Source organism: Puma concolor, chromosome E1 (genome assembly GCF_028749965.1).
Source record: "Puma concolor isolate L17-30 chromosome E1, mPumCon1.1.hap2, whole genome shotgun sequence".
NCBI classification, from domain to species: domain Eukaryota; kingdom Metazoa; phylum Chordata; class Mammalia; order Carnivora; family Felidae; genus Puma; species Puma concolor.
Genome location: NC_141680.1, coordinates 15372702 through 15394163, shown reverse-complemented (window position 1 = coordinate 15394163; position 21462 = coordinate 15372702). Strand labels below are relative to the sequence as shown.

At 48.0% G+C, this 21462-nt stretch overlaps 1 protein-coding gene across 3 annotated transcripts in view; it reads right to left on the bottom strand.

The window, feature by feature from the left end:
• The window catches only part of SMG6 (SMG6 nonsense mediated mRNA decay factor), a 230829-nt gene that overhangs the window by 20169 nt on the left and 189198 nt on the right, over positions 1 to 21462 (bottom strand). For all 3 annotated transcript variants that reach the window (XM_025916024.2, XM_086686330.1, XM_086686331.1), the window contains exon 14: positions 2548 to 2724. In XM_025916024.2, the coding sequence (XP_025771809.1) occupies positions 2548 to 2724 (177 nt within the window). The remainder of the gene's footprint in view (positions 1 to 2547; positions 2725 to 21462) is intronic.

Genomic DNA, 21462 nt, shown 5'->3' with positions numbered 1-21462 from the left:
TAAGCCCACCCGGGACCTGTTCATTAGAGTCTTGCTCTCTCCTCTAACTGTCCATCTCAAGATGATATTCTGAAGGATTCTTTGGGCTGAAAGTGGTTGGTATAGTGTGTGGGTGCATAGGTGATACTTTTGTCTTGGGAGCAAAATCTAGGGGCAGGAAGACAGGTGTTTTGGTAGCATCTCTAAGGAATGGGACTCTCTTCTGCTCATGAAGAATGATGCCTGAGGAAACAAAGAATCACCGTCTCCTTCTTCCTCCCCCAACCAGCTTCAGTGATCCAGTCTTTCAGTTTAGGGAGAGATGGGGGTCTCAGGATGGGGTTAGAACTGTCACTATCCAAGAAGTCTCAGGGGTCTGGGACGCTGTCCACAGTCACCATGCATCTGACGACCCACAGACTATTCATTTCTGGGAGGCCCAGGCCATGAGGAGGAAGACTCGGTCTACACATTTGCTTCCTTGTTCGTGAGGTTAACCTGGACCAGAGTCAGTGGGACAGGATGGCTAACTAACCTGTTGGGGGAACACTGCCTCTGCCTGCTCTGATCAGAGATCCACAGGGTTATCACGGGGCTTGGAGTAAGCTTGACTGAGGTCAAAAGGGGGTCAGTGAGGCTTGTCTGAGGTTCACTCAGCTCTCACAGCAAACGAGGAAGTGTGGGGTTATGAAATTACAAAGACCAGGGTAAGCAGGGTTTCCCAGGGGCCACTAACATAAAGGAACCCAGGAGGCTCGTGGGAAAAGGAAGAAGTGGGCAGCATGGTGTGGGTCATAACCTTTGTTTGGTCAATAAGCCTTAGAAGGAGAGAGAGAGTGGCACAGCCAAACTCTGGGCCTGGAGAGCTGGTCTGATCCTCCTAAGAGTGGAGGAGGCCCCCCTTGGCATTTACATTGTGCCCTTCTCTCCGGGCCTCACTTGAGGTGAGATTTGGTACCGGATTTGGTACTGTGGGCTCCACCGGCCAGAGGACATCTCTCACAGCAGTCCTGGATGCTGGCCTTGCTTACTTTCCACTGTCTGCCTCAGCCTTGAAGTGTGGGTGAGACAGCTGGCTGAGGCGCTGCCCCACCCATGCTTCCCTGCACAGCACCCAGGGCTTGGGTGGCATGCTCCGTCCCACCTCAAGCCTGGACACCCCGATGGCTTTAGCAACCCACCGCCTCCTCCCATACTGACAGCTCATTCTTTCCCGTTATTCCCTGCCCAGGTTTCATCTGGAGTCTGGAATCATGGGCTCAGCTTTATCCCTGGAACCACCTCTGTCCTGGAAGCTGAGCCCTGTGTCATCAGGGGTGGGGTGGGGTTCTCCAGCTATTCTAATGAAGCCAGTCCAAGACTCTGCTGCTCTGAAGACTCTGAACCAAAGGTGGCCACTCTATCACTGCTTCAGATCACAAACGACAGCTTCCAGCTGACATCTGGCTTCCCTGGCCTGTTGCTGATTTCATCCCTGCACCCCACCCTGCTCCACCAGGCGCTTGAGACTGCTGTGGGCCAAATGACTGTGTTGGCCTACGGGTGACCTGGCCTCTGGCTACAATCACTTCCGTCCCTTCTTGAAGTCCCACGTTCCTTCCCACCTAAGTCTCCTCTGTCTTTAACGCTGCAGAGGAAAAAAGGAGAGTCAACCTTCAGGCATAAGTGAACTGTGTGTGTGTATACACCCAGACAGAGCTACCCACACCCAGACAGACAGCAGGGCAGCTGGCAGCTATAGGAAACGCATGCATGTGCCGGCATCACCACACACTCACATTTACTCAGAACCCACAGCCAGCAGGGCAGCCGGCGGCAGAGTTCTGTTTCAACTAACACACAAACCCAGCACACACAGACCTGTGACAACAATCCCCCTCAAGAAGACACATACGTGGACAGGAGGGCAACCGGTGGTGGGGCTTAGCAGGGGTGTGTACACGGTCTCGTGCGCACGCGCATACACACACACATATACACATGGTCTGGAGTGAAGCAAGGGCTACAGGAACAACCAAGGGCAAACAAACAAGAGGAGAATTCCTTAATCACATCAGGATGTGCAGGAGGGAGGGAGGGAGCGAGTGAGCGAGGGAGGGAGAGTAGGCCGGGGGAGGGGGTGATTTTCCACACGGGGCCAGCAATGTCAGCTCTTCCTGTATGTGTGCTGGAGGCTGGAGTTCAGGCCTGTGCTGCGCTGAGCTCCACACATCTATAAACTTGATCCTCAGCCTGAACCCTAACACCCCCCACCCCCAACTCCCTTTCCTAAGCCTCCCGAGCTGCACATTATTAAACTCTTTCTTTCCCTCCCTTCTCCTCCAATGCAACATTAAAAAGAAGCATCTGGAACTCGTAGCAGAGTGAGATGGAGACACTGGGGTGGGACTGGCAGGAAGGGGCACCAGCAGAGTGCACTCTTGAGAAGTTGGCTGGTCACGTCCACATCCATACTGCTGTGAGCGGTTATAAATAACCAGGGTAAGAGCAGCAGCCATGGGCAGAGCACGGTTGGGGGCGGGGAGGGGAGCCTTCCCTCTGCCACAGCGGGCTCTCCCCGCATAGTACCTCATCTTCCAGTTGTTTTCCCTCTTGGCTTCCCATTTCCTTTCCCATGGTGTCTGGGACGGGTGCCACTGACACATATTTTCCACCCTTGAATGCCAGCAGAGGCTCTTCTTGTCCACAAAGGGCTTCCAGAAAATACTTCAGCACTGTGACCCTTTTGCAGTCGGCTGCAATAACCTACAGGGCGAGAGGGAGAGAAGCAAAACAGCATTTTTTGAAAGGGAAGATGAAGATGACAGGCACTGTTTGCTGGCAGAGGGGCACGTGACAAGTGTGTCAAAGTTACCCGACAAGGCTGTGGGGTGAACGAGCGGGAGTTTGAGCGTGTGTGAGACTGTGAAGGAGGGCCAGGGCAAGGGGGTTGAGGTCAAGGTCCTCTGGAGGAAGAGAGCACCACTACCTCTCTTAGGTCATCTCTGGGGAGCAGACAACCCCACGATCAAGGCCCTCTGGGCTTTGCCTTTCTTCTACTGAGGTCCTGATATAAAAAAAGAATACACTAGATTCTTCTAAGTTTAGCATTTAATTGATAGAAGGAAGGAGGGAGCACAGAACACTGGCTTTCACAGAGAATACAGCTTCCTGGTACCCTCACGGCCACTCCATTCTCCTCCCGGCTCCCCTCTCTCTCGGTTCCCAAGAGGAGCCCTTCTGGCCTGAGTGCAAAATGAATGATGAGGGCTTTCTTGGCTGTTTCATTTCAGCTAGATCACTTCAGGCTTCCCCTGACAGGTTCCTGCTCCACCTAAGAGCTTCTCGTGCTCAAGAGACTGGGGCCAGGCAGGAAATTGTTGTCAGGAGAAGGGAGACAGGCAAAGCAGGTAGGGGGTGTTTCACCAAAGCTCTGCTCCTCCAGGGGTCCACGCCATCCTGCTCCCATGTGGCCACATCAGCACACAAGCCAGTGCTGTCAGAGAAACTGGGGCTGATTTAGCTGAAATGAAATTCAATATCTTGAGCAATTGTCAAATTTGTAAGTGTCTTAGAGGAAGTTTCCATAGTCACTCTGTCTGGGGTCCTTCTCCTGTGAGACCACACAGGTGTGTCCTCACCTGTAAACCCGTCTGCATTGCTGGCACCCTCGCATGCCCTGCTCTTCATCTCTGGCCTCTGGGGTCCTTTCCTCCTTACTGGCAGGGCATGTACCAAGGAAGTGCTTGATCTGGAGCTTGGAAACTGGTGAAGGCCATCACTGCTTCATCAGCACTAACCTTAGCCCCTGGAGAGTGCCCTCCACCATGCTTTCCCATTCCAGACCACGAAAGGGACCTCTACGTCTGTATCACATAGTAAAGTACAAACTTGGAGACTGGCTTTGCTTGTTTGTTCCTTGTTTTACAGGTGCATATGCCCCTCACCTGGACAATAACCCCACTGGTAGCAAAGGGATACATCTTGCACTTTTTGTGCTTCTCTACCAGGGGGTGCTAAGGGCAAGTGGGGCACACAGGAGGCTCGCAGTAAGGACCGACAGGCACAGGGGAACATGAGGCAGGTGTGATCCAAGTCTTCTAGGACACTGTGGAGCTGAGCGCTACTGTGCCAGCTGGCTGGCCAGGGCAAGTGCAGGATGCACCAGTCAGCTGTGACTCCAACTCTGTGACTCTATCCTTTGCTGCCTCTCCCAGCCAAACCTGCTATTCTCCCTGCCTATGAGTGCCCCCTGCTCACCCTCACCAATGGCCCTGGTAGCGTTATAGGCCTGAATCTCAGGCTAAGTCTCGACCACCTCCACCTGAGAAGCTGACTTAACAGGTGCTCAGCTACCCAGAGAAAGCTTAGGAAAGGACAGCCATCTTGAACTTGGGGTGCCAGGTCCTGGACTTGGGCCAGGGCAGGTAGCCATAGGTTCCACTGCGTGTGTTTGTTCAAACATGTCATGAGAAAGGCTAGGAATACAGAAGCAGGGGCTAAAAAGCATTAAAGAACAGAGCTGCAGTGAGTAATGGCCTGGCAGGCAGCACGCACAGTGGCCTCCCTGCATCCCCAGCCTCTCACTTGCAGAGGAAACTTCTGCATTTCCACAAGACTGCCAGTTTCCTCTCTGTGGTCTAATTTTAACCACCTTGTCGTTACAGTGTGTGTCAGCCACCTGACCCCACTATGACCTCTGACCTTATGCCCCAGCTACTGCTTGCACTATGGAGAATTATGTAATGGGTCCAGGACTTTCCTTTTTCAGTGTGAGGCTGCTACCAGTGAATGGAGAGGAGGTGGGGGTTAAGGGGTGAGAGGAAGACAGAGGAAAAGCTTGCCATGGTCCTTGGCATCACCTGGATGGTAAGAAGTATGCCAGGACTCTTGCTGAATATGCAGCAGAAATGTGCCCAGAAGAGCAGAGCATGTCCATGGCTGTGTGTGCCCGCTGATAGGCAGTGAGAAGAGTTCCTGCTGTTTACAGCATGGGCTTGGTGGCATGCTCAAAGGCTCAGGAAGAAAGTGTGATTAGTGGCCAAGAGGGAGAAAGGGCACATTATGGACGTGGGACTCCTGAGATGGGGATTTCCAGGGCACAGCAGGGGGGCCCCAAGGATGCAGACATCCTGAGTCTGCCTGCAGCACATCCTTAGGGGATCAGTGGGGATTGTCATTCACACGGACACAAAAGCAAAAAGACGTGTCGTGTCCCCCCCACCCCCTTTTTTGATTGTCCCTCTAATGTTTAGAAGGAACAAGGTTTCTTTGGGGATTTTGTCTGCTATGGCCAGTTAGTTCCTTCCCTAGGGCGAGGGCACTCCTGGATGATTCTCAAGGGTTTCGATCCACTGGGATCTCTGAGATGCCACTAAAAGATCTAAAGAGAATTCTAGGTGTCTGCAGAGAGACAAGCTACCCAGCCTTTTGGAATTGCAAACTCCCTCCTTTGCAATCCAACTAGCAGGGAGGACAGCCAAGGTTGTGCTGTCTCCTTAGGTTTCCAAAGTGAGTGAGAAATGGGCTTCTAGTTATATAGTAGATGGGGGAACTGAGAGAGAAAGTCTAGGGCTTGCCCAGGGGCATAGAGAAACTTCTGTCTCCAGCCTTCTGGCCTATCTGGTAAAGCATTCCACTTTAAGGCCAGAGGAATGAGCCCAGCAGAATGAGGACCACAGTTCTCTTGGTCCTGTAGTTTACAAGAGGGTTATGGGAATATTCTCCCAGACAAAGACGCCAGCACTTGAGTTGGGGAAAAAGTTTAAATGTGGTTAATAAGGGACACCGTGATGGAAGAAGCCCTTCGAACCACCCATAAAGAGCCAACTCCAAGATGCTCTTTGGCTGGCCAAGAAGGACTTCCTGGTAGGACAGGGGTTAAAGCTGGGCTCCCTGCTTGGAGAGGAAGGAGTCCAGCTGAAGTCTATGACATAATCCTCACAACAGCTCTGTTCATGAGTACATTTTTCCGTTCTATATCAATGAAAAACACAGAATGTAAGCGGCCTGTACATTGCAGCTCTGGGCAAACTCTAGATTCTCTAGAGGAGACAGAGCTGGGCAGGGGAGGCCTCTGTCATGGGCTGTTAACAGGCTAGAGGTAAGTAAAAGGGCTGCTGGCCAGGGACTACCCCAGGGAACCTGGGACCCAGCACCTTCTCAGTAGCAGTTCTGGCCCTTCTGGAGGGAGACTCACTGTGTAGGAGATTACCAGGAACTCCAACACTGATGGACAAAGTGTCTCACACAAATCACTCTAGTCAGCTTTGAAAAGAAAACTGGGGTTTTAGGTCAGGGAAGAGCTAAAAGAAAGGCGCCCAGAGAAAGCCCCTTTCCGTTCCCCTGAAAACCATCTGAGGCAGCGTGCCCCACCAGTGGGAACTGAAACCTCTAGCTTCAGGGCTCCGGTTATCACTGGATCAGGTCCACACGCAAAGAACCAAGCAGAAAGGAGGACTGAAAGCAAGATGTGGCAAGGCCACACAGGAGTCTGTCCTGTCACAGGCTCAGTTCCTTAGAGGTATAATGAGAGCATGCATGGGGTAAGTGGAGCTTGGAGCTATGTGGAAAGTTAGGTCTTGTGGAAAGCAGGAAGAAACCTCTAGGTCAAGAGAGAAGAGGGAAGGCAGACCGAGCTACTGGTCTGGGGTACCTTAGGTGGGGTTGATAAGCAAGGAATGGAGTGTTCTACAGCCACTTGGCAGGAGACAAGCCCGGCCTGGGCAGAGATGCCCTGGAAGGAACAGAAAAAGAGATCTGTCTTATGGACTGTGGGGGAGGGCGACAGACAGAGAAAAGGAACTGAGCACCAGGTACCACAGACTGACTGATGTCCTCTGAGTTGCAAGACTCAACACCTCAGAGCTGCCACAGAGAAAGGAGAACACTCCTCCCTTCCCTGCGCCCGTGTAGCCAAGAGAGCTCTGAGAACCAGGCCTCTGGATGCAAGTTCTAGGGAATGAGGCACTCACTCCATCTTTATTGGGGTCCCTGTTATCTCCAAACGGGCCTCTTGGAAGGCACAAGCACAACAGGGGCTGGTTTGATTTTGTAGTTTCTTTTTTCTGAACTCTTGGTTTGGGGGAACCAGAATTTAAACCTGTACTATCAGCCAGTTCTCTATTTTTTTCTGGTCTTAAAAAGTCCTGCTTGCTACTGCTCCTCTGGTTAAAGAGAAAAAATCACATGGGTTTTCCTCTACAAACTGAAGTTTACAGGTTGTTTTTCTTGTTTCTCTAAATGGAGCCAATTATTCTCACATTTGTTGAAACCTTCAATCAAATTTTATAGCTTGTTAATTTTACAGAATGTCCTTAGAGCAAATAAGATGCAGACAGAAAGTGAAGTCTTGCGGAGATTATTAAGAAAGCTTAAAATAGCCTGCAAATCCACCACCAAGGCTGGTGAATATAGGCTGTTTGGCTGGCTTCTGAGGTCAATTAGCAATGGGTTAATTATCATCTTTAATAAGCCAAGCCTACAGATTGGCTACAAGAAGCTAAAGTCAGACTAAAGCGTTTTCACAAACTGGGAACCTCTGGTTATTCACGACTCACCCTCACAGGAGACTACAGGGTGGGAAGGACAATTCTGTAGTGGCCAAGGGTGGGTCAGCCTACAAAGAGGCCTGCCAATGAAAGTTCAGACACAGGGAATCCTCTGGAGCTGGGAGGACAGAGGAAGTGGTTCATTCACATTCCTAGAGGGAGGGGTTTCCAGGCAGGGAGCGGACTCCAGAGGCAGGAGGGAGCTGGCCATAAGGATGCACATTCACTCTGAAGACACAGGGAGTAGCTTACGATGGGGAGACAGACATTCGCAGCCTACCTGAATCAGAGTGAATTGGTACTGGACTATGAGAGATGGTGGCGGGTCAGAGGGGAAAGAAAGGAAGAACCTGTGCAGGTGCTGAATGACAAAGGGGGCAGAGGGAGAAGAGGCACGGGTCCCTGTGCTAGACACATAACCTGAAAAGCCCTGGGCACACTGTCAAGGGAGTCACTCAGCACTTCACCATTTCCCTATCCCTGCTGCAGCGGGGCCCCATTTCTATGCAACGCAGCTAAATGCAGGCCTCTCTTGCAGTCACTTTCGATCCCAATGTCCAGACCCAGCACTCCTTAGTCCTATATGGTTAGTCTGTGTTAGTTGAGAGGTCAATGAATCACAAAATGAGATGTTAACATCGTCGACCAGCCCACAGCAGTCACCCCATTCCACATGTCTGGTCCCAACAGCTGTGTTTTTTTCACAGTGGAGGCAATGGGGGGCGCTACCCATCGGCTGACAACACGCAGATGCCTGTTCAGAGTGGTATGGCAGCCGCTCGCCACACCCACCTCTACTGTGTGTGTGTGCGTGTGTGTGCGTGTGTGCAGTTGCACCCCTGCACTGCCCTGAAGTCTCCTAGAGAGGGATGGGTGGGAACTGGAAAATGGTTAGGTAGAAGACTTCAGGGACAGGGAAGAGGCTACCCTAATAGTCTTACTGTATATTCCAAAAGGTGCAGGTACCTGGCTACTGGGAGGCAGATTATGTTCACCCTGGAGGGAGAGTCGAGGGAACAGAATTGTGGAGCATACCCTGGCTATATTCCAAAAGGTGCAGGTACCTGGCTACTGGGAGGCAGATTATGTTCACCCTGGAGGGAGAGTCGAGGGAACAGAATTGTGGAGCATACCCTGGCACTGAGAAGATAAATACAGTAGAAACAACGGGTCCATTCTGGAAAGAGGCAAGTTGAGGCAATAAACGGGGTTGATCAAGAGCGTGGGCTTCACAGTCAGAGAGACTTGCGAGACTTGTCTTAACTACGACTTCCTAGCTGTGTGTCTACAGACAAGTTACTTAGCATCTCTGAGCCTCTGTTTGCTCAAGTTGTTCTGAGGTTTAAAAGAGATAATGCATTATCAAACATTCAGCAAGGTGCCCGGGCCAAGTGCTCAATTAATGAATGGCTGTTCTTTTTTCTTCTTCCTTGCTGCCTCACTCTGCTCAGACGTGCGTGGAAGCCAGACTCAGAGGTAATGAAGAAGGAAACATGGGGCTGGCACTCCTCTGGAATGTTCACCTGGCTGTTGAGGCTGCTGGAATATCTTACTCAGAACTAAGGTGCTGGATCCAGGCTGCTGGGTAGGCCACTTGGTGGAAGCAAGGCCTGGCCTCTCTCTAGCTGTCCCTCCTCCTAATCTCCACAGAGATTCTTAGGCCTAACCACAGACACGCATTCTGTGGGACTCTAGAGAGGCCTCGAGGACCTGGGCTTTAGGATAAACAAGGCATTAGTGCACACAACAGAACTAAAATCCTGTACTGAATATCAAGACTGCCTTGTCCATCTAGCTACTTCATACTGGGGTTGTGTGGTGGCTTTGTCTTTTTAGCACTATCCTCCTTAAATGAGACCCAGCTGGATCCTTGCTCCAGGTTCCTCAATACAAAAGAAATGATGAGAAAATCCCCAATGTGGCATTTTCTACCCACCTGAATTTCCTGAGCTTGGAATTCTGAACAAAGCCAGAGAGAGGAGTCTGGATTTTCCTGTGTAAAGTACAGCTTGCTCTTCTCCAACGGTTCCCTCGTGGAAAGAAACTATTCTTTTCTAGAGCTCTGAGCTCCGGCTGTACGAGCAAGGTGCATTCTCAACATGAGCCCGTTGCAGAGAGCAAACTATAGGCAGCAGTAGCTTGGGCTGCAGTCCAATCCGCTTCCCCTGCAGAGTGCTCTGAGAGCAGCCACCCACATCGGCAGGAGTCAGGGGCGGATACTGGCACTGCCAACACAAGCCTTTCAGGTCTGGCTGGCTTCAGCTGGTCTGAAACCTGGAACACAGGCGCTGGGGCCCTCACTTACTGAACCAGCAGGGGAGGCTACAAGCTCAGCCCCTGGGGATGAAAGTCCTCATGTCTGTCTCAGTCTGCAAATACCCGCATGCAGTCTGTTTCTACATTGCCAGTTAGTTCTGGGCTAGGAGCACTTATCTTGGGCTCCAGTTACGCTGAGCTACATTCTTATTTGCTTCCAGATGGCCAGGATCAGGAGACCACCCTTTAGGTTTGTGTTCAGGTTCCTTCACCAAATTTGTTCCTAGTTTTACTTCACGTGTGTGGGGGAGAATACCCTCTCTGAGATATCTGCAGCACTCGACACACTTAGTCAACAGTCAATTCAACAAATATTTTCTAAATGCCTACTGTGTGCATTAGGCACTGTTCCAGGCCCTGAGGATTCAGTAGAAAACAAAGTCCCCGGTGGCTCCAGTGGGTGGTGGGTCACATTCAGATCAGGTATATGGAAGACTCTCTGCCTCTGTCCTAAGAGAGAAATCCGTCACCCTGGCCTTATGACCTGCAGCACGCAGGGTGGCAGAATCCTCATTCCTCTTCCCTCAAGGAGGAGGAAGAAACAGCCCCAGGAGACCTGGCACAGCGCTCCTTTATCCCTTTTAGGTGACGGGTCCTCAGGAAGTCAGGATGGAGAATTAATTCCCTCGGGCTCAGCCTCACTACTAGATGAAATCCCGATCTCTCTTAACGCTTTCCCTGACTTGTCTGAGCCCTCTGCCACCCACCGTCCCCTCCCCACTGTGTATCACCACTCTCCCTTCTTGCTATTATTCCCTAATCCTCAATTCAAGGCCCCAGGCAACCCTGTTTGATATCCCCCCATATGCTGTTGGCTCCCTTTTGCACCTCTGAGGTTTTGCTGTTATTCAATCAGTTCATTCCCTCGTCTTCCTTTATGTTTGATACAAAGTCTTTCTTAAGAAGTCTTACTCAATGTGCCAGCCCACCGCCCACACATTTTTCCTAAGGCTCTACTATGTGTTAGACATTTTGGGCACATAAGGGAGAACAAGGCAGACGCCATCCTTGACCTCACAGAACTTTCAACTAGAGAGGGATTCCACAGCAACCTATGCTAACTCTCCCAAGTCCACAGGTGGTCCCTTCAGCACCTGTAGCCTAGGCCAACACTTCATTCACCTTCTCTGACCTCACTAGCAGCCCTCAGCATGTGTACTGCTTCCACGAAGAGTCGCCTGTCTTTCAGAGCCACGCTGCCACAACCGGAACCTCCTCCATATCATCTCCCAGTGATCCAACCCTTTCCTGAATATTTCAAGTGGGGAGGATTCAAGACTGTGGATTTAAAACCATCAAATGCTTAAGAAACGTGGGAGTAATTTTTATTGTTACCTACTTAATGGATTTCTTTGTTTTTCCTGTTATCTTCCAGTATTGACGACGCTGTATGAGAGGTCTGTTACTATTCTGACTCTACAAGGGGGTTCATTTTCTACCAGGGAGCCCATTCCATTTTTGGACTTTTCTAATTGGTAGAAACGTCTATCTCTTTTAAGCCCAAATTTGCCTCCTGGTGCTTCTAATTCTGTTCCCGGGGGCCACATAAAAACCCCCAAATTCTGCTTCTACCTGACTGGCCTCGGATGGTTTGAAGTCGATTGTATTATACCTTCCCTAGGCTGAACAGCCCCACTTCCTTCAACTGCTCTTCACTTCAACTGTCTCAACATCCTGCTTATTCTTTCACCAAGACTTTCACTGAGACTAATGTGTCTTTGAGAGCGAGTGCCCACGTGTGAGCCGGCAGCTGAAAACAGACGGAACATCTCCTCCTTGTTCCATTCTGGATACCTCCGTCCTATGAATTGAGGCCAAAACTGTACTGGTTTTCTTGTTCACCACCTTGTACTAAGGACACATTGTGAGCTTTTTAATCAACAAATCCCCAAAGTGTTTCCACATAAATGGCTAAATAATCTCTCCCCCCACTAAGTGCAAGTCCTCCACTGTTCCCTTTTAAACATTCCTTCACTGAGGCCTCCCCATGCTATTAAAAAAACCCCGTTTACTTATGATTGCGCTGCGTGCTACTTGCTATGTGCAGCTGACTTTTTGGATAAGGTAGGATTCTACCTTTATTCCTAGTTGATTTCATCTTGTTATTTACTTCTTTCATTGTAACCTATCAAGTTTTATTTGGATCCTACATTTGTCACCTGAGAATGTGTTCCCTCTCAAATTCATGACATCTACAAATCTGATCTGTTGATTTGTTAATGCTTCTCAGTATCTTTCTCCCATCAGTCTGTCCTGTTTTCTCCCCTAAGTAAGATTCCTGAAGGTAGGCACCATAATTTGTACACACACACACACACACACACACACACACACACACACACACACACACATTTAAAGAAAAATCTATCTGTAGCATCTAACACACACTGAGTACGTGGATAGTGTGGATGACATGATCACAGATGGGAGACAGCCACACTGTACAATATGTGAGTCATACTCTGTGTTGTGCAACACAGACACCCTGGATAAACTCAGAGATGCTACTCTCTGCTTTGGATAGTGCTCCCTGTGGAGGTTTGGGCTCAATAAAACACAGGTACTCTCTTTTGACAGGTTGCCTACTGAGTTTTGGGTTTGAAATAAGATACCACAACAAGCCAAGCTCTGGGCACGTTTTGCCTTGTCTTAACTAGAGGCTGTTGCCCCTGGACAGGGTATAACACACCTCAGCAAGGGGTAAGACCTAAGTTCTTCAAAGCACCAATGTGGTGCTCTGAGAAAAAAAACTGCAGCCATATCTCAAGAATCCTCATGGCATATTAAAAATATGGCACACAGAAATTCTGAGATTAGGGCTGAGGTAGAAAGCCACTTTAAGTTGTATTTTCAGATTCTACACCCAGAGTCCTGAATCTTACACATGGCCCATGCCTCAAGCGTGGCTAACTAAAGCTAACTAACTAAAGTCCATCCATAGTTTGAGATAAGGTGTAAGTAAGGTAAATGTCTGGGATGCAGAAGAAATTCAATAAATATCAGTTCCCTTTTCTATACCTCTAAACACTAAAAAGCATTTTTTTTGAGAGACAGAGAGAGAGAGAGCGCAAGTGAGTGAGGGTCAGAGAGAGAGAGGGAAAGTGAGAGAAAGAGGGAGAAGTGGGGCTCACCCAAAGCAGGGCTAGAGCTCACTTGATGTGAGACTCGAACTCATGAACTGTGAGATCATGACCTGAGGTGGTCAGAGCCTTAATCAACTGAGCCACCCAGGCACCCAACACTAAAAGCGTTTTTAAAAACCACCTGCATCTTGGGCGCCTGGGTGGCTCAGTCGGTTAAGGGTCTGACAAGCTCAGGTCATGATCCTGCAGTTTGTGGGTTCGAGCCCTGTGTTGGGCTCTGTGCTGATAGCCCGGAGCCTAGAATGTGCTTCGGATCCTGCGTCTCCCTCTCTCTGCCCCTCCCCAGCTCTTGCTCTGTCTCTCTCTCAAAAATAAACATTAAAAAAAAAAACAACAAAAACCCCAAAACAAAACCACCACCTGCATCAAAATCACATAGTGAGTCTGTTAAAAATGCATACTCCTGGATTCCACTTTGCACTAAATTAGTGTTTCTAGGGATAGGGGCTTGGAATGTGTACTCTAAATAAGCGAACACTGAAGTTTGAGAGTCAGTGCTTTAAAGGGTGGAAGACTACAGGAAGTCCCCATGGACCATGAGATCATGACCTGAGCCAGAGTCGAGTTGGATGCTTAACTGACCGAGCCTCCAGGTGCCCCGGAAGCAGTTGTTGTTGTTGTTATTGTTATTATTTAAAGGTTCTACTTTCAAGTAATCTCTACACTCACAACCCCAGGATCAAGAGCTGCACGCTCCTCTGACTGAGCCAGCCAGGTGACTCTGAAGCAGCTACTATTACATTCAGGTACTGATTATAGAGAAGAAGAAACTGAAACTTGAGTAAATTAAATGAGATGTGAAGCCAGATGAAAGGAGTTCCTAGCCTTGTGTTCATGCCCCCTCACCAGAGCCACTTCCCGGGACAGCTTTATGCCACAGGGCTTTAGCCATAACAACAAAATCCGCTGCGTGCTTCCTTCACCCTGACAGCTACAGCTAACGCTTAGTGAACGGCTGCTACATGCCAGGCACCGTGCCAGATACGGTCCATACACAACTCCTCTAATCCCCACGGCCCCATGAAGCAGGTGCTGTCATCATGTCAATTTTACAGACGAGGAAACCAAGGCACAGAGAAGTAACTTGCTCAAGGCTATACAACTAGTAAATGGAGGAGCTAAAATGTGCCTCTGCTCTTTTTTTGTAATCAAGGTTTTAATTTTAATTACCCTATAGTTAACACAGTGTTACATTAGTTTAGGTGTATAGTACAGTAATTCAACAATACCGTGTATGTTATTCAGGGCTCCTCATGGTAAGTGTACTCTTTAATCCGCATCCCCTATTTGCTCCGCACCCACCCGTGTGCCTCTGCTCGTAACCAGCGTTCCAACTGCCCGCAGCTCTCTATGAACCCAGAAGGTCTACCTGTGCTTCAGGCAGAGATTCTCACAATCCCCGCAAGGGGAAAAGTCTGATTTCGTACAGGAACTCAGAGCGGGCAGTCTCTTCATGCTCACTGCTTGAAGACTGACCTCCTTTGGGTGAGGCACTCTTCCCACAGGCGGCTGACATGGCATGAGTCTGGGGAGAGCAGGGTCTAGAGGAAAGTTCACTTCATGCTTTCCTAACTCATGTGATCTTGGCTAACTTACTGAAGCTTGTTTGCAAAATGCAGATGATTCTGAAGGTCTCTTTCCATTCTTAAACGTTTCTATGATTCTGGGCAGTCATCTTGGAAAGGAGGAGAGGAAAGACAGTTCTGCCACTGACCTTGATGCTGGAGTTCAGCTCTGTCACAGGGGTCAGTGCCAAGAGTTGGGCTTGGCCTTCTCAGAAGGGCTGAAGCTTCAGAATCTGAACTAACAGTGAGAGGCTAGAGACAACTCATGATGGAAAAAGGTGGTATCGGCTCTTCTCATATGATAAGCCACTCAGGAAGACTTGGAGGGTTTTATGGAATCATTAGCACAGAGCTCCCCTCTGGCCACAGAGCAGAGGAAGAAACAGCAGACCAGTTTATAAAGCTCCAGAGCGGAAAATTTCTGTTGGTGTCCAAACTAAGTTTTTGGCTTTCTGTGAAGTTTGGAAAGACTCATACTGATGTTTTAATCACCTGTTTAGTGTTCTGAAGACTCTTGTCGGCGGCCTCACTGAGCTTTTGCTCCAGCAGGCAGTGGGGAGCTGCTGGCTCACACACCGTCATCTTTTTGTGAGCCATTTCTTTCCCATGGCCATCTCCGACACCCTGTAACTCTCTCCAGGCCACTTGGAGGGTATGAGCCAAAACTACGAGCCTCCCCACGGGAGGCGGAGGGCAAGCTTTCTGGCTAACTTCTCGCCAGATCCAAAGCCAAGAAGGGCCCTTTAAGAAAAGTCAAGGGGCAAAGAGGTAAGAAGTGGTCTCTGGAGATCAGAATACAAACTCAGGGTAGGGCACATTCTAGAAGCAAAAACTCATGAGCATGCAAGAAACCCATCAGGGAGGTTCAGGGTAGCAACATGTAGAACAAGTCGGCATTTTACTTCCTCTGCAATTTTCACTGCCCACAGCTTCCCAGTGGCTGAAATATCCCATTGTACTGGGAAAGCTGCGGTGGAGATGAACTGGTAACTGCTGGTTGCCAGGCATTATGTTATTTCATTTGACTATCACAGTAATCCTTTGAGACAGAAAGAGGAAGAGGAAACTGAAGCTCAGAGGAAACGAACATCTAGTAAGTGGTGAAGCTGGGATTTGAACCCAGATTCGTGTTATTCCAAAGTCTGTGTTCATTATACTTTGTAGCCTCTTAGAAGGAAATGGTACTTTTGGGGAAGAGGACTTAAGTTCAAGTCCTTTTCACTAAGGGATGCCTCCCACCCCCAGCCCCGCTCAGCAGCAGCCCAAAGGCCCAATCCCAGGACAAAATAAACAGTTCTGATGAGGCTGCGTTCAGATGAACACAAACCAAACGGATGCTTGGTTAAGCCATAGGCAAGAATAAAGGTAATGCAATTTAACATTTCTCAGCGTACCCGTCTTAAAAGGAGTTACATCCTTCAGATTAATTCCATTTCTCTGGACACAGTAGGGGCAAGACCTTAGCCGGTCAGTTGATGAAATGAATGGATATGGGAAACTAGTCACTGCTGGGTGCCAACTTAAGACCTACATATGAGTGCCCCCAAGTTCTCTGTACTACACAGTCTTGAACTCTGGATGTACTGTAAAGAGGCAAGTCCACCAGGGAGCATGGGGACAAGAAAAAGGAAATCAAAGTCGTCTCCTTCCACCTGGCACCCCAAGGCTCCACGAATCCATTGGCCTGAGACACTTTCACTGTGCAAGCAACAGGGTGTGTTGTTCATCTGGCAGCTCTTGGTCTTGGAGCAAGACGTGAAGGCAGAGAAGAGACAGAGCAATAATTTGGTTCTCAGTCGAAAGATCAGGCTTAGGGAGGAGATGCTGATTTCTGCCCGAGTTCTCCGGGAGTACCGCCCTGCCACAGAATTTTGTCTTTCCTTGCCTTCTCTCTTCTTTTCGGGGGAAGCCTCCTCAACTGTCTGCTCTCTCTGGCTAAGAGTTAACTTCCCTTTGTCTAGCCAGGACGCTACACACATGCCATTGTTCCCTGCCCCGTTATGCCTGAGTTCAGGCAGAGAAGCCGCCAACATGGCTTTCAGCAGAGGAAGGGAAGGGGTCTCTCAAGGGAACTCTGCTTACCGAGGAAAAAGAGACTCCTATAGTGGCAAATGGCACAGACTGCCCTTCCTCAGTGACCTCAGAGGAACTGACTTACAAAGGGTACAGTTAGAGGGGGACAGAGAAGGAAGGGAAAAGAGAGGGAGACCATGATCAGAGAGGTTTTATGTCCCACAGGAATAACTGTGAGGATGAGGAAAAGGCTGTCTTGTCATGAGGGCAAAATTAACCAGACCCATCTGATTAGGACAGAGGGAAGGAGGGTGCTGGGATAATGAATGGGGGCAGAAGCTTACAGACCATTGCATGCACGAAGGGATGTAGGAGAAAAGTGTTCCAAAGCTGATGACAAGGCAGACAGGAAACTTACATGTCCTTGCTGACAGGAAAGAAATAGTGAAATTCTGGGTCTCCTCTCATCTGCAGGATTTCTAATAGGCGTCTGAAGTTCACCCTCTTCCCAAGGATGTGCTGACAGCTGGGAATACTGCCCTTCAGGTCAGGCAGGGCAGGGGTCTAGACCTCTCCAGGAGTTCACAAAGAGGTTCAGTAAGGACTCAAACCACGATCCAAAACACAAATGGGACTGCCATTTCCTGTTGGGTTTCCATGCTGTAAAAAAGTGGGGGAGAAATGCCAACTACAAAGTGCTCTGTCTTCTGTGGAAAATGGAGTATGCAATGTATCCGGCTCCAGGTTCTGACTTGTAAATCTAAGTGAGAACTAGTTGCTAGCTGCTAGAGGATTATACTGTTAAAGAGATATTCCACCACCCAACCTGCCAGCCTTTCTGCTCACTGTCCATGGACTTCTAAAGAGCTGATGACAAAGTTGTCTTGGACCTCTGTAGGAAGGGCAGCCTTGGGCTTTGGCAGCTCCTTCTGGACCCCAGTTCACTGTCCTGTGTTCTTAAACAGCTCTGATGGAACAAGCCATCTGTGAGGGTTATTTAGCTTGGAACTGGAAGAGGGTGAGGATGTGGAAAAAATAAACTGAGCAGCCAAAGGATGGGGCCAGAGAGAGAGAGAGAAAGGCAGGTGGCATGTTCGTGAGACTACGTGCCAGGGCTGACAGTGGGGTGGGATTGCAGAAAGGAATGGTGCCGGAAGGGGGCCAGTATGGGAAGCTCTGGAACACCCAGGACAGCACGATTTTCTTTTCAAAGTGTTTTGTTGTTCTCTGAAGGGCTCACATACCCTCACTTGAGGGTTACCATTATAGGAGGGTCCTGGGATAACGCAAGTGTAAGCACACCTGCCTTGCCTTCTGAATCCTGCCTAATTTCACACTGGGCCTGAATCCTAGCTTCAAAGGTAAATCCAACAGGTTTTCTACATCCAAAGCCACAAGATAATGGCAACGGCTGAAAGGGTAGAAAACGGAGACGGTGGAAGGTCTGAGGAAATCTTTATGAATTACAGAAAACAGCAACAGAGACTGCAGGATGATCTGGAAGAGATATGGGAATCTGGTGTGGGACTAAACTGTAACTGGTTATTTGTTTAGAGTCTTCTTAACTGCCTCTCCACTCACTATGAAGAACATATAAATCGAGAGACTTTTATTTTCAAAATCTAGACATTTTCACTTATAATATCTCATTTAATTCTTAATGAGCTATCATGATGGGACAGACTACTTTCACCCTCTATTTTATAGAGAGTAAACTTAAGCCCAGACAAAATAAATAACTTACATGGAGTTTTCTTATGACCAAAACAGAACAGAATGAAGACTGTGACTTCCATCTAATTCAGGGAGATTTATTTTTCTGCAGGTCGTTCTGGCAAAACAACACTGGACTTGATGGTATCTCACCTGACCCATTTCTGATCACCAAGCCTATGTAGTATATCCTCATAGGATTTGCAAAAGAGTCCAAAAAGCTGTTGTCAGAATATATTTCCGGTTCTTTACTAAATAACTCCAGGTCATTGGACTAAGAACAGGCTTGGAGGTAGCAAGCCAGTAACTATGAATGCTGTGTATCCTACTTCTAAAGCACATACACAGAAATACATGCAAACAATCACAGACTGCAGCTGACCCTTGAACAACACAGGTTTGAATTGCGTGGGGTCCACTTATATGCAGATTTTTTCTGATAAATACAGTATAGTACTGTATTTTCTCTTATGTTTTTTTTCCCCTTATTTCAAGTTTTTATTTAAATTCTAGTTAGTTAACATATATGGTATATATGGTTCCTTATGATTTTCTTAACATTTTCTTCTCTAGCTTACTTTATTGTCAGAATACAATATAGAATACACATAACATACAAAATACGTGTTAATCGACTGTTTATATTACTGGTAAGGCTTCTGATCAACAGTGGGCTATTAGTAAAGTTTGGGGGGGAACCAAGATTTTTTCTTTTTTAATGTTTGTTTATTTTTGAGAAAGAGACAGAGCATAAGCAGGGAGGGTCAGAGAGAGAGGAGACACAGAATCTGAAGCAGGCTCCAGGCTCTGAGCTGTCAGCGCAGAGCCTGACGCAGGGCTCGAGCCCACAAACGGTGAGATCATGACCTGAGCCAAAGTCAGACGCTTAGCCAACTGAGCCACCCAGGCGCCCCTGGCGAGCCAAGTTTTATGCATATTTTCAACTGTGCAGGGGGTCAGCAGCCCTAAGGCCTGTGTTGTTCAATGGTCAACTGAACTTTGTGGTACAGTTTCACTGCTTCACACTGGTAAGACAGACAAAATTTCTGTACCAGCGTGTACTAGGGAAGCCCCACACAGCCTCACCTTTTTTAAAACTGACAACACAGAATTAAAAGCTATCAATGAATTCTGCTATTTAGACTAAAGCCACTCTTGCTGCTGACAAAGCAGAAGAGAAGCTCAATGAGAGCATCTTCTAGGAGGCACTGAAGATATGGTGGCATCTCGGCTTCCAAAGTGGCTTCTTCCACTGAAGATACGGTGGCACCTACAGGCCAAACTGAAGCTGCTTAGTGATGTGTAAACACATGGCACATGGTAAAAACAAACAAATAGTACAAAAGGCTGAATTTTAAAAACAAAATCTTCTCATTCTGATTTCTAGACCCTCTGTTCCCCAGCCCTGTGCCAGCTTCTGTCGTGTCCCTCAGAGATATATGCATATACTGCCATACATGATGAACTGTGGGCTCTCCCTATACTTCTTATAAATATATTGATATAAATGGTTATGTACTTTGCCATGTTTAAAAACTTAACAGCATATCTTAGAGATCATCAACATCATTTGTGAAACACATTTCATACCAAATGCTAAAGATCATCAACAATAAAGTTCTGGAACACATCCAGAAAACTTAACATGTTTATTGCAACAGAGTTTCTCTGTGTTGGGAGGACTAAAAAACCTAGAAAAGGAAGCAAAACAAAGCAGACTGGAGAAAATAGCTGTTTGTTAGTCAAGTCCATCAGGTCTGGGAGTGGTCAGTAACAAGAGACCCCACAACCCGGCATGGTCTCAAATGACAAAGAGGTTGGGCCAAAGAAGCTGCATTTACATATCACAAAAGATTATGAAGTGTATGTATGTGCTCCAGTCTGCATGCTGCCCAGAAACAGTGCTTTTTCTGAAGCACACACATAGACATGCAAACAATCATCAACTATAATCCTTGAAAAATACAGGTTTGAGCAACATAGGTCCACTTATATGCAGATTTTTTCTAATAAATACAGTATACAGTATTGTAAGTGTACTTTCTCTTCCCTTATGATTTTTTCTTAAGTTCATTTATTTTGAGAGAGAGAGAGAGAGAGAGAGAGAGAGAGCAAGTGAGCATGCAAGCACTGGAGGGGCAGAGAGAGGATTTCAAACAGGCTCCATGGTCAGGGCAGAGCCCAACACAGGGCTTGAACTCACAAGCCGCCAAATCATGAGCTAAGCTGAAACAGAGTCGGACATTTAAACGAAGAGTCGGACGTTTAAACGTTTAAATGACCGAGCCACCCAGGCGCCCCTGATTTTCTCTAGCTTACTTTACCAGAGTAAATCAACATCAGGAGGGTCTTCATCAAATGTGAAGGCCAGAAACAAACACTGTAACATTTTTTACTGAAACAGTAAATTGTGTTAATTTCATCTCTAAGTGTAACCCAGATGTTATGGCAAGAAGCACTTGTACATCTGAAGGCTCAGGCATCGCCTGCAAGTACTAGTCTCAGTTAGGGACAATATGAAGCTACTACTGAACAGAAAGTAAGATATTTGAGGTGTTTCAGGCTGGTCTCACAGTCTGAGGTTCCACTGTGTAAAAGTACCCTCTACTAGGGCAGGCTGTAACTTTTTGCTACATTTTAAGATATTCCACTGAATTCATTCAATAAATATTAATTAAGTACCTGCTATGTGTGCCAGCCTTATTCAAGACATAAGGAATAGAGCAATGAATATAACAATATTCCTGCTGTCCGTAAAGCTTACTGTTCTTGTGAGACTGAGAAACAAATAAGCAAATAAACACAGGACAAGTGGGAAGTCCTATGGAAAAAATTAAGTAGGGGAAGAGGGCCAGAGAGTAACAGGGTGGGGAGAGGACTGCTATTTTATAGAAGATGAGCAGGGAAAGGCTTCCGGAAAAAGTGCCATTAGAGCAGACGTGAAGGGGTGAGCCACTAGGCAGAGACAGCCTTAGAAGGGCTTGCCAGCCACACAGGGTAAAGGGAGAACAGGCTCTTCTAGCCCAGCTGCGTGAGAGAGGAGAGGCCTTTGTGAGTTTATGCAACTTGCACGCCCTCCATGCAGTTTCTGGATAGTTTCCATCACAGATGAGAGTTTTATGTTGAATTTTAAGTTGACCACAAATATTTAACTTCCCTGGACCACAAATGCAGTATCTTCTCTGCGGTTTAGCTGGCACCAAG